General features: G+C 44.7%; 1 protein-coding gene across 1 annotated transcript in view; it reads left to right on the top strand.

Moving 5' to 3' along the window:
* DPP4 (dipeptidyl peptidase 4) overlaps positions 1–10,836 on the top strand; it is a 69,466-nt gene extending 58,630 nt beyond the window's left edge. The window contains 3 exon segments of the mRNA XM_029072243.1: positions 7,754–7,826; positions 8,092–8,165; positions 9,552–10,836. Coding sequence (XP_028928076.1) covers positions 7,754–7,826; positions 8,092–8,165; positions 9,552–9,653 — 249 coding nt within the window. The 3' untranslated portion in view covers positions 9,654–10,836.
* Positions 10,837–13,609: the final 2,773 nt, after the last annotated feature.

Genomic DNA, 13,609 nt, shown 5'->3' with positions numbered 1-13,609 from the left:
AAATGCAGTAATGCATTTGAATAAAAATATTGAGCCAACTGTGACAGGAAGAATCTTGAATCAAAGAAATTTATGGATGGGGGTGAGAGGGGTCATGAAAATAGACTTCCAACAGCTAAGCCTCTCCTTGGTGTGCACCCAAGGACTCTGAAATTTATCCACTGAGGTGAAGCAGACTTTATGGTCATTACTGGGGAATCACGTGAGAACCTGCCCATTTCTCTCAATGCCTTAGCCTAGAATATAGGTTTCCAGAGAGGGATTTTCTTTCTGGATTCTGTCTGGTGCGATCCATGGGGTGAAGGGAAGTGTGATCTAGCGGAAAGAGTACAGGGCTCGGAGTTAGCAAACCTGGGTTCTAATCCTGACAGTGCCTTTTGCCTGCTTCGTGACCCTGGGCATTTGCAATCTCTGTGCCTCAATTCCTTCATCAATAAAATGAGGCTAGGGTAACTGTCTCTCCCTCCCCCCTATACTGTGAACTCCATGCAGGAAAGGAACTGTGCCCGATCAGCTTTATTGCATCTACCCTAGCACTTAGGATAATGCTTAACAAATTACTGTTTTTCATTAGTTCTCATTAGCCACTTCCCTGGGCCTTCCCTTCCAGGCTTTTGCTAGAGACTTCCCTTGGGCTGGGCAGCTTCCGCTTCTTGCGTGGTTGCTGCATTAGATAGTCATGAAAATAGAAGTCGCTTTCTTGCTGCAAATGGTCACATGAGCACACTGGGTGCATAAAGTCATCTCTCCCTTCACTGCACAGATGGCACCAGAGGACTGTTTAATCCTTTCCCGCCAGGAGTCGGCTTTTCTTGGCACAACATCCACTGCTGGCAATGGACACGTTAAAACTGCCAGTACCCGGGAGCGAAAGGTTCCCAATGTGTTACTCGGAGGAGTTATTCGGGAGGGCGATAGCGAGGCAAGCCTAAAGCGGGGGATTTTATGGATGGGATTGTCGCTTCCACTGTAGCGAGGAGCTTGCTCTGAGGATGAAAACTCTGAAAACCAAATCGGCCCTGTTGGTGAACTGCAGGTGCCGGGATGATTCTGGCGTGCTTTAGTGAGTCTGTGCTACTGACGCTGGCAGGAATACATAGGGGAGTTCTTGGCCTCCCACAACCCCAGCTGGCCTTTTGGACCCCCTCGCCCTTCTTTTTTTCCACATGCGCTCTCCTTCTCTAACTCTCACGAGCCCCCTCCCTCCCGCATTCCTGAAGAGGAAAAGTTAGGGAAATTGTCTTTGGTGTCTTTAAGGGGACCATAGATCAGTGCCGATTTCCACTTCCTCTTTGACTGTGTCTTCATGGGCAACTTTGCCAGGGTTGAACCCCTCTGGGAGGCTTGTTCGTATCCTGGTGCTCTCCCAGCATGGGCAGTTGGGGAAGAGCGTTCGGATGAGGTCTTTGGGAGAGAAGTTGTTGCCCAATCTCCAAGGCAGCCAGTCACCTATACTGGGCAGTGACTCGCAGCCTATGGAGACGCTGTCTTGTGTGATCACTTTGAGTTAGGAGCACCGCTTTACTTTGGACATCTTTAGGGAAAGGGGTTTAGAGGCCCTGTCACACCCTTGCCTGGAGTGAGGTTGTCCAAGCAGCGAAAGAGGAAGCAGGCTGGTTCAGAAGAGCTAGAATACTTATCATAAAGTATGGAGATGAGCTCCATTTCAGAACTTTGTTGTTGATCTGATATCATTGTTATTGAAATACTGCCTCAAGGTGAAGCCAGGTCTGCTGGGTGGCACTTTGAAGTGCAATAAGAGGGGTACCACCTCCTGGCAGGTGAAATAAACAGGAATCCTCTGAATTGTAGCTCCCAGGAATATGGCCTAGCTTGGGAATGCTGGGAAGCAACCTCAATAACTGTGGTATTTGTTAAGAGCTTACTATATGCCAAGAATTGTACTAAGCGCTGAGGTAGGTCCCACAAGGGACTCTCAGTCTAAGTAGGAGGGAGAACGGGCATTGAATCCCCATTTTGCAGATGAGGGAACTGAGGCACAGAGAAGTGAAGTGACTTGCCCAAGGTTACACAGCAGAAAAGTGGTGGAACCCAGGTCCACTGACTCCCAGGCCAGTGTTCTTTCCACTAGGCCACTCTACCTCAAGACCACCAGTCTGGAAGGCAGTAAACGGAAGAGGCGTGGTCTGTTTTGAGCTTGGTACATTCTGCCCATCGAAAAGGCCAAGTCCATTTCGGGTCCTGTGACAGCAGCTTTAAAGGACAGGTGCCTCTGCCCAGAGAGGGTGACTTCATCAGCAACAGGAAGACTGATGATGCAAAGTTTGAAAGAGCAGAAAGTCAGCTGAAAGCAGGTAGATTTGGGTTTCCAGAGAGCTGGTCAGACAGCAGGAAGGCCACTCCATAAGTCTGGAGTAGGAAGAGCCATGGGTCTAGAAGGCAAGGACTGGACTAGAGACCCTGGACTTTAGGGCCTGACACTGTAGTGGGGGAGTAGGAGGGGGCTGAAATCTGAACCGAAACATGAGAGCAGCATCTGAGCCCAGGGCAGCCTGGCTGTTCTCTGCTACAAGTGAAAGGAGCCCCTTCTGGGTGAAGATTTATTTTGTAATTCGCTCCGAATTTGATAGGCTTTTGGCAAGTGTTTGCAACAGTCATAGATTTGGCAACCTTCTGCTAGCAGATTTGAAATGTTCAATCCTTAAGAACTGCTGCATCGTTAGGTTATGCAAAACAGGGTGCAATTTTGTAAATATGCCATCTTGTACTGATTTGACATTTGTTCTATTATCCCAGAATATGCCAAAGGGAGAGAGACCTTCAGATTTGAGCCAAACCCTAACTTGTTTGTTGAGTGCTGATGAAATGTTGACTGCTGTGTGATCTTTAAAGAAGCCAGTTATGCTCAGTGAGGCCTGGGGTTGAATCCCCCATCCCTTCCCCCCACCCCGCAGAATTGGTTTGGAAGAGCGAATTTTCTGAGACCCCCAGTAATTTGCATAAACAAGAGAGCCTTCCCATACTGGAGAGTGAAACTATTTATTCTGAAACATTCCCTGCTGTCACTTTTGTTGTGTCAGCTGTACCTGTAAACTGGGGGGTCCTCTCAGGGTGGCTCCTGGTTATCTGTTTTCATACTGAACGCTGGGTTGATTCTGGGTGTGAAATGTCAGTAACCAGTGAAAGAGGCTGCCCGCCCTGATAAAAATGCCCGCCCTGATAAAAACCTTCCATGGCCCTCCTGAAATGTCCTGATAATAGGTTTCAGACCCATGTTGTCTTTTGGACAGAACAGAGAGGGTGGCTTTATTTGCTTGGCAGAGTAGCCAGAATCAAGAAGACAGTGGCCAAAGTGGGCCTCCTAGGGGCCGCAGGGAGGACTGGGGAGAAAGTGGCAATGCGGTGCCTGAGCGGGCAGGGGCTCTCTGCCCCTCAGCTTGGGCACAGTTTGATCGATCAAGAGTTCCTCGGAAGGTAGCTGATGAACTAGCAAGATCCAACAGGCAGCTCCAGGTGGTTCTCAAGTTTTTTGGGAAAAAGTTCCATGGGGGAATGCTGTCAAATTGGTATTGCCCCTGAACCAGCGTGTTCCCATTCATCTCTGCCAGGCTGCCACAGGCACCAGTGCTCCCCTGGAGTTGCCTTCCGAGCCTGGTACCAGCATCAGCCTCTTCATGCCAGGAAGGGAGACACCAACTCATTGGTGATGAACTTTTAACCCCGCGAATGGCTTATTTCGTTTGGGAAATGTTGATTTTTTCCCAGTTGCTCTAGATATGAGAAATACAGGTATCTTAATCTCAGTTCAGCCCATGGAGTTTGGGGCTCTTCTTTGACCAGTATCTTCCCCCGCCCTCTGCGAGGATTTGGAATCTGCCTTTTTGAGGCATCACACTTGACACTTGCCCTGACTATTGCCTTTCCCACTTAGATAACACTGTATCTATTGGATTAATATGATAATGGATTAATATGATCCTCTCCACTAAGCTTAGGGGACAGATCCTTGGAGTTGGTATTGAACAAAGCCGATGAAAAGCACAGGCTGACACAATGGCCAAAAAACCCCTTGCGAGGAAGAGGTCAGTGTGGGGAGTTGGGCTTGTTTTTTTCTGTAGTTAGGGAGAAGCACTTTGATACCATCCTCATTCTGTTTCTGCCCCCATACGCTTTCCCTTCTCTCCCTCGGCACCCACCACCGAACCAGTCGAAACCTATTGTTTCTAATGCAAAGTTTACTTTGCCACCAGACTGAGCCCTTTTGTTTCATCTGTCCCTTCTGCATTAGAATATTTGTCTTTCTTTGTAGTGTAATATTGTTAATGTAAAACAATTTGCATCATGACACTTTTATCACAGTTTTCATCTTTTTCTCAGTATGTTGCATTTCTCACCATGTCTAGTTCATCACAGCTACAGTGTGTACATCACAACATTTATCTCCGGCTCAGGGTTTTACTTGTTTATAAAAAATTGTCTCTTTTCAGCCTGCATGCATTCTATTTTTTTTTAAAAAAAAAGCCAGAAATGGTGTCATTCCAAACCCCAGTAGTTTATCAGGTTTTATGTCACTGTTTTGGATGTTGATATTGCCCACTGCAATGGTTGCAATTGGAGCCATGGTGGTGCACTCTCTTTGCCCGGGGTCTTGCAGCGACCGGCTTTTACTGCCTCTTTTACTGTGGCAGAAAGGGGAGATGGGACTTCTGACCTGAGACCCCTAGTGATCTGACACTGGGCCTGAGAGCCTCCCAGTGGAGTCCTGCTTTCTACTCGAGAGGAGAATGGACAAGCCAGGAGAAGCTTCCACCTGACAGCAATGCCTTCCAGATAGCACTCTTTTATGGTATTTAGTGCTTACTATGTGCCAGGCACTGTACTAAGTGCTGGGGTAGATTCAAACTAATGAGGTTGGACACAGTCTATGACTCACATGGGGTTCACAGTATTAATCCCCATTTTACTGATGACGTAACTGAGGCCCAGAGAAGTAACTGAGGTGACTTGCCCAAAGTTACACAGCAGACAAGTGGCTGAGCTGGGATTAGAACTCATCCTTCCAACTCTCACATCCGTCCTCTATCTACTAGGCCACACTGCTTCTTCAAGGCACTGGAGGAGGCACTTGGGTTAGGAGTTGGAAGAGCAGAAAGGAAAACTGAGTTGTCCCCAGTTTAGGGCTCCTGAGGCTGACTCCAGGAGGGGAAGGGGATGAGGCCCACAGAGCACAAGAGACCTTAGAGCTGCAATAGCTGGTGAATAATAATTGAGTTTTTTGTCAAGGGCTTATTATGTATAAGTACTATTCTAAGGCCTAGGGTAGATACAAGAAAATCAGGTGAGGACAGTCCCTGGCCAAATGGGGTTCAAAGTCTAACTTGGAGGGAATAAGGTCTAAATCCCCATTTTACAGGTGAGGAGACTGAGGCCCAGAGGCGATGTGACTTGCCCAAGAACACAAAAAAGACAAGTGGCAGAGCCAGGTCTCCTGACTCCCAGGCCTGTGCTCTTGCTACTGGACCACACTATCTGTCGTGTACTTTATGCACTTGGTGTTCTTTCCACTTCTTCTAGCACTACTTCTGATCTATCCTTCTCTCTCACACCAACCCCTTCTAGTCCCACCCCTGTCCTCCCAGCAAAACTGTACCTCCTGTAGCTATCACCATATTTACCCCAGCTCTGGGATGAAATCTCTATTAAGTTGAAGGGTGTGAATTTATCAGGGACTCTTCTGCCAAGGACCAATGTTTGTCATTTCTTTCCCATCTATTCTCTCTCCCTTCTCCTGCATTATCCAGGAGCTTTGGGCTAAGTGCGGCATTTATTGGAGAATCAATTCTCTTTTTCTACATCATATTGCTGTGACAAGACGGGCATGCGAATCATCCATTTGTGGTATCTGGTCAGGGCATAGTGAGAGCTGAGCCCTTCTTTGTCACTGCAGGGCAGCATTTGGGTCAAGTCTGGATCTAGAAGTCAGGAAGGCTGGTTGAGCCAGAATGGCTTTGGTCAGAGCAGGGTACTTTGGGTAGCCGGTGCCCTAACGAAGCCCTGGTCGTGGGCAATTCTCACTTTACTGGACCCCCTGAGGGAGTGTTGGGGATTCCGTGGGTAAGGCCAAAACTAGATTGCCTTGCCATTCATTCTAAGACCAAAGATTGGTTTTTAGAACGACGATTGTGTTTAAACTGAGGAAATCAAATATGTAGCTTCAGCGTGATTGGTTCAGGTGTTTTTGAAGCGGTTTATCCGGTCTGCCCTAGAGGTGACAGTTTATGTTTTGTATTAGTCGGTGATGGATTTGAAATGAAGCAAATCCAAGAAAACTAAGGTAACATTAAATTTACCTCTGATGTAATCCAAGATGGCTATCTATAGAGCCGGTTAAACTGGGTGGTTGAAATTGGCTAGTCAAGAGATAATGTCCCTAAGAGTAGTTTAATCCACGCTAGATTCCTGTGATTTATCTTTGAGATGAAGGAATTTTCAATAGGAAGATGCTGACCACTGTTGGAGAAGGGAACAGTTTGGGGACTTGATTGCTGAGGATTTTACGAGAACTACAGCATGGGATTTAAGTGGTCTGATTTGTGCTGCAAAGTCTGCCTTGAGGCAAGAACCTAAAGTACAGGACATCAAGAGGCACCTTCCAACCTTGAATTAAAGAGTAGAACACAGTGTGTTCTTGTATTCTGCATCCTCTAATACAGCTATCAAACTGTGGTGGATCCGAGCCCATTCGTAGGATATATCACTCGTAAGGCGTGGATGCTGACAAGTCACTTTTTAACCAGAATTCTGTAGAAGTGCTATCTGGAACTTATTCTCAGTTACTGTGGCCAGACATTCCCAGGTAGATTTTTGAGGCTGACATCCATCCAGGCCTAGGGAAAATTGGGCTCCTATCCGAACAGCAGCAGAGAGTATACTCTAATCCTTTTTAGCCTAGAATAATCTCAAAGACCTCTGTTCTCTATTCCAGACCACGTGGACTTGACCAACTGACACCCTCAAGTCAAGCCCCAGCTGAACTGAAACTTAGTTGCATGCTTCTGCTTCTGCTTCTGCTTCTGTTACAATGAACCATTTCTCTTCCTAAGGGACAGTGTTCTTTAATGGCCTCTTGCTCTCTTTTTTTTTTTTTTTTGGCATTTTCTCCTGCGCCCTTCTTTCCCCTGGTATATTTCTCTTCCCAGCCAGTGCATTTCCCCAAGTTTTAAACATCTGTTTCCAGAATAAGTAATATCTGCTTTTCACTCTGAGCACAGCAATATGGACCAAAGTTCACGTGACATATTGCAGAGTAGGTTGAGTTGTGGAAAAAGCTATGTACAGGCTCTTTGAAATGTAGCATGTATGGTACCATGTGATGCACAGTTGCCATGGTAATACACTTTTTTTTTTGGCTGAACAGCAGCATATGCTCATGGTACATATAGTGCTAATATGTTACTATGCCCGGTACCAATAAAGTACACGGGTGAATGTGTCCCTACCCAGGAGCTAGTTATTCCAGGGCCTGTGCACACAGGGACTAGGTGACAGATGCCTACTACACTCTGTGCTGAAAATCCGTGGCTTTACACATTTTAGTGTCCATGCTTCCTGGACAGAAAGCATGCTGTGTGCCTTGCCATGCATTGAGATGGAACTCGCTTGAATGTTGGCTTGCTGTATTTTGTATCAAAAGGGGCCCCAGCTGAAAACATTTTATTTTGTAAACTGAAGTGAAAAATCAGTTTATGGCAGATCCTTTTTTGAATAATGACATTCTTTTTTCCAATTCCAGAAATCAACAGTCATGAGCAGAGCTGAAAATTTTAAACGAGTTGAATACCTCCTTATTCATGGAACAGCAGATGGTGAGTTTCAGTTAATTAGACTTTTTAGTATCACAGACAGGTTTGCAATTTCACTACTGACAAAACAAATGCATGAGGGGGCAAGACTGTTACATTTACTTCAATAAAACAGTGTTGCTTTCCACAACTCACTTGTCTTCTGGTAAATGGGATTGTCGAATCCTACAACTGCAAACCCTGCCCCGTGTGATTTTTGCAAATTCCCCATTTATTGCTTTGAGAGGTGGACAAAAGCACTTGCTTCTTTTTGTCTTTTCTTTTCCAGATAATGTTCATTTTCAGCAAGCAGCACAGATCTCTAAAGCACTAGTGGATGCGGAGGTGGATTTCCAGGCCATGGTAGGGTTTGGGGCATTCGCTATAATTGTGCTCGGGGAAAAAACGGTGGTGTGTATTTTCTCTAAAAAAGGCCAAGCCCCTTCCCACAAATTCTGCAAGCTGTCCTTACCCACTCCTGGGGACAGAGGGACTGAGAGGGGTAGTCTGCGGTGACCTAAAGTTGACCTGCAGCAAAGCCAAATTAGTTGCACAGAATGGAGTCTCCAAAGCCGTGGGTCAGCACAATTACCCAGACTCTGCGGTGCAGATATTCAGGATTCTTTGGAGGTTGCCCTCATGTGTTTTATTTGGAATGTATGTAATTACTTAGCTGCCTCTTGGTTTCCTCTTCAAACCTCCATGGACAGAGTGAGTTGTCACTTTTCAGTTTGGTGGGAGTGCCGTGTTGTGTTAAACAACAAGAGTCACCATTATTCGGTTTGTAAATAGAGGGTTTGTGTGTTGTCAGCACTAGGCTTTTCCATATTTAAAAAAAATTGATGTAAGTAATGTACATGTATATAGTGAGTGAGAGAATGAATGAGTTTCTCTCTGCATATTCATTCAGGTCTGTTGCATATTTGAGCCAGACGTGTCTATCTTTTTTCCACCCCTTGTTAACATCTTTCCTTTGATCTAGATGCCCATCAAATGCTTTGTATTATAACAATGTACGATTTGAATTCTTAGCATACATATTAGGAATAAGTGGTATTTTCTTTCATTTTTGCAACAACCTGGGGATTTTGTGAAACATAAAATATTCAATCAAGCACTATTGATTGGTAACTGTCCCTCTTTCATTGCTGAAAGCAGTGTTTTTACATTTATTTAAGCAAATAGTATTTTATCAGGTTGGTATGGTGGGCATTTTCCACCAAGCTGAAAATTTAAAAAGTAAACTAAAATGCTTACAAGAAAATAGCTCAGTCCTCGGAAGAGAGACACCACCTTCATGGCACAAATATGTAGATCTAATTGTGCTTCATTTCTTGTAAAAAGTTCATTTAATCACTTCGGGGCCAGTTCTAGGAAAGGTAATAATAATAATGTTGGTATTTGTTAAGCGCTGGGCTAGACACAGGGGAATCAGGTTGTCCCACGTGGGGCTCACAGTCTTAATCCCCATTTTACAGATGAGGTAACTGAGGGACCGAGAAGTGAAGTGACTTGCCCAAAGTCACACAGCTGACAAGTGGCCGAGCGGGGATTCGAACCCATGAACTCTGACTCCAAAGCCCGTGCTCTTTCCACTGAGCCACGCTGCTTCTCTAGGTCAGAGAAGGTCAGAACTGCTCCCTCAAGCTGGATGGGAAGAAATAAGGAGTGTGGTTCTGAGATTAATTTTTAAGTTTGTAGTAGGGGATATGTAATAATGGCTATGCTTTCCTTTTTTTTTTTTGCCAGTGGTACACTGACAAAGATCATGGCATCGATGGGACCGCACACCAGCACATCTATACCCACATGAACCATTTCATAAAAGAGTGCTTCTCTCTTAGCACTTAAGTGTTGATTCTACACTGTGCTTCTTAAGCTCTCACCAAAGCCATTTTTCCATTAGTCTAAGGGGCAAGGTGTCTATAACTCTGGAAGGTAACCATCCAAGACATTACGAGATGTTTTTGAATCCCACACCTACTGGGAGTGGCAACCCATCTTGCCAAAGCTGTTAGAATATGCTCAAAATAATGGATTATTTTCAGGTTTTATTTAGCATCCAAATCATGGCTGTGTAATGTACTGAAAGCAAAAGAAATCAGAATTAGTGGTGTGATGTGTTTGTGACTGTCTGATCTTGATTCAAAGGATGCAGAAAGGCAGCAGCAGAAGGCATCTAGGCTGGAAGAAGGTGGCTTACCTACTGTATAACCAGGAACTCCCTGCCCCTGGCTGCTTTCACTTCCAACTGAGCCTTCAGCCTGCTCACAGGTACAGGTGCCAAACCGAGCTTGCAGTGGGACAGCCCCAATTTATTATTTGAGTGACCAAAGTAATTAGCCTCTGATAAGATGAATATATATATAAAGAGAAGAATGCCAATATCAAAGGGCATCGTAGTGTTCTTATGGGTGCTAACTAGTCACTGAAATCACCATGGAAAAGGTCTTTCTTTTTATACAGTTTTGTTTTTTTTTAAATAGAGCAAGCATCCAACTGCTACGGCTGGGACAGATCACTGTCTGTGCCAGAAAAGACAGTGCTAATTTTTTTATGGCCATAAATTATTCCTGTAGCCATTCTGTCCCACTTAAAAAGTTAAGTTAGATTCATTTTTTTTTTTTTTTACTTTCTTTGGTCAATCTTAGTTGAACACTTTCCAATCACTTGGAGAAATATATTTGGAGTCTCTAGTGTTTCATCTACGTTTCCACAGTTTTCCAGTGGTTATGAGCTAATTACCCATTTTTAATCAAACAAGCCACAGTGGCACATGGCCACTTTTACCCACAGGGCTTTCTTATTTGCCCTGTTAGATTTCCCCAACTTCTTTGTAAAAAGATGAAAAGCTTTGGAAATTTGAAAAAAAAAAATCAAATTGACAATAAAAACAGTTTGTGGTATTAAATAATGCTTTCTTATTTCAAAACCTCATAATATGTTAACTTGGTCTTTTACAGTCCTAATGGTTAGGTAGGAGTCCATTCAATGAAGATATTTTACATCTAAAAATAAATAGCCATTGCCTGAAGTATGTGAAATTGAATTTATTTCACTTTTTCTCAACTTTCCATTTCACTGTGTTAGTGTAAATTTGGCCTCTGTTATTCAGACTGTAACAGTTCCCACCTAATTAGTTATGACTAATGTCAGCAAGAACCTAGAAATGGAAATGCCACCCAGGAAAATGTCACTAACTCACTTCCCATGTTTGGCCAAAGTGAGAATAGGGACAGAATGACTCATGTAAAAGCCCCAGTTCCTCTTGGCTCTTCAGCTTGTCCTGGAATGTCCACTCCCCCCGGACCAAGTGTGCCAAGAGGCCTAACCTGTTCCAGGTGCTCTCTTGGCCATCACAGTAATTCCCCTGCCTGAGAGCATGCATAACACCTCCTAGGGATTTTCAATCCAAACATCCCAAATCCTGCTTCCCAATCATAGCCACGTAATGAAAAGCAAAGGAGAAATTAGCAAGTGATCATCTCCTCATATATGCAACTTCCAAGATTCTCACACCTCTTCGATGCCAGAAGATGATAGGAATCAATCTGTGTTTCGGGGAGGACTGTGCACAGACGGGATCTAGAGGTAAGAGATCGTGTCTTTCACTTACTTTGTCCGGGCCCCAGTGTATCATCACAACCAGAGTCCTGGGGGGGGGGGGGGGGGTGCTGAGGGGGAGATTTGTCCTTCGATAGCTTTTGTGCTTACAGCAGATTTCTAGCTACCTTCAAGGCAAACCAAGAAATCAAAAAGGTGATCAAATAAAATGAGTGGCTGTACTTCCCTTAAAATCACCACTCTGGAATTCTTGTTGTGAAATAAGGGGTTGGGACTTGAGGGAATGACCTCATCAGTTTATGGCTTGTTTAGTTAGTTACCAAAGTAGACCCTTGTCCAAGTAAGAGTTGGAAAGAGTAGCTTCTCAAGGGATAATCTAGTTCAAAATAATACCTCAAATGTGTTGAGTGTTATATCTGCAGAAAGCAGTAAAGTACCAGGAAACAGACCTCTGAGGGAAAGGAAAATCCGGGGTAAAGAATAGGTGGACTAATCTTAAATTCGAAGACATTGCGGATTGACCCTCAGTGGGCAACCGTGCGTCGGGAGCTGTGTCCACCATGTAATCGGTCTTAACACTGTGTCTAATCCCTTCCACTTCAACAGGAACAGCATGGCCTAGTGGAAAGAACACAGTTCTGGGAGGCAGCGGACCTAGGTTCCAATCCCAGCTCTGCCAGTTGGCTGCAGTGTGACCTTGGGTGAGTCACTTAACTCTTTTGGGCCTCAGTTTCTTCATCTGTAAAATGAGGACTCAAAACCTCATCTCCCTCCTACTTAAACTGTGCACCCTGGGTGGGATAGGGACTAGATCTGATCTGCATACCTGTATCTACCCAAGCACTTAACTACAGTACTTGGCAAACAGTAAGCACTTAAATACTATAATTATTATTATTAACAACCACCTCTCCCAACTAACTGGTCCTAGTTGGTGAGTGAGTACGGGCTGATGGGAACAGGAACGGGGAGGCCTTCCTTAACTTACAGATCCACTGTTAATGGTCAGTACCTCTCAAGCCATCACTCCTTACTTGGGCATGTGGGTTCTCGCCCCAAAAAGCACCAACCTGTGAGTAACGACCACCGCAAAATTTAGTAGGAATATTAGGCTGGGACTAACAGACAACTCACTGGTAAGAAAATGCAGGGTAGTTGGCCTGCCAACGGTCTGTGCCTTCACACCGCTTTCTCCCTTAGGGGTGGCTGCTTTTCCAGTCCAAGCTGCAACGTGTCAGGATCTATGGAATTTCACAACAAACGAAAACCCTTGAGCCGACCCGGAGAGAGGGGGTAAGTTTTGAATAGGAAGCTCAGTAGGAGGCTTGAGCCTCATTAACTATCGGGCTTTTGAAACAGACCTGGAGGTTTTCATAAAGCAGGATGTTGTGATGTAATTGCATTTCTTCTTGTGTTCTTCATCCTAGTGAGATGTCTTTAACAGCCAGCTGACTCACCACTGACATTTAGTACTCTGCTAGCAGCATATTTATACAGAGAAAAACTGCTACTTAAACCCCTATGACTGCGCCAGCACTTTTTGCTGCCTAATTAATGGGGCCTAGTTCATTCTTGTCTTCTGGCCATTCCATAAGGAAAATGGAAATCCTGTAACATTCCTGCTTTGCAGTGTGGGCAGAGGAAACATACCTTATAGGGTTTTTCTTGGCTGCTTCATCTATGGGAAATGGAGCATCCCTGGAGCCATCTTTCAAATCTTTATAAAAATAGTTTGCCCATAAGACAAAATTGATTTAAGCACACTGAATCTTTTTCCCGTGGGACTCTGGCCCAACAAAGATACTATTTGTTGTACTTTCCCCCATCTATTAGTTAAATTTCAAAGAGCAGGATAAAGGGGTGAGGGAGAAGTCTGACATCTCTAGAGTCTACTAGGCAGTCTTTGAATCAATATCCTGCCCACATGGCCACACTGGGAAAACACGATGCACGAAGGCCATCAAAGTGATCAGCAATCAATTGGATACAATGCGATAGTGATGGAGTGAGAGAGTCAAGGCAAGAAGAGAGTACTGGGTATGTTGCCTAGAGAAATAAAAACTCTAATGGGGAGGCACATATGATCTTATACTCACATTAGACCCAAAATGGAATTAAAATCACTGCTAAAATGGTCCTGATGAATAGCTTGCAGCAGTCTATATTGTAATGGGAGGAATAGGAGAAGCAGCAGGGTCTAGTGGATAGAGCACAGACCTGGGTTCTAATCACAGTTCTGCCAC

The sequence above is a fragment of the Ornithorhynchus anatinus genome, chromosome 9 (assembly GCF_004115215.2).
Source record: "Ornithorhynchus anatinus isolate Pmale09 chromosome 9, mOrnAna1.pri.v4, whole genome shotgun sequence".
Classification (NCBI taxonomy): domain Eukaryota; kingdom Metazoa; phylum Chordata; class Mammalia; order Monotremata; family Ornithorhynchidae; genus Ornithorhynchus; species Ornithorhynchus anatinus.
Note: the sequence above shows the minus strand (reverse complement) of the source record. Positions and strands in the feature narration are given on the sequence as shown.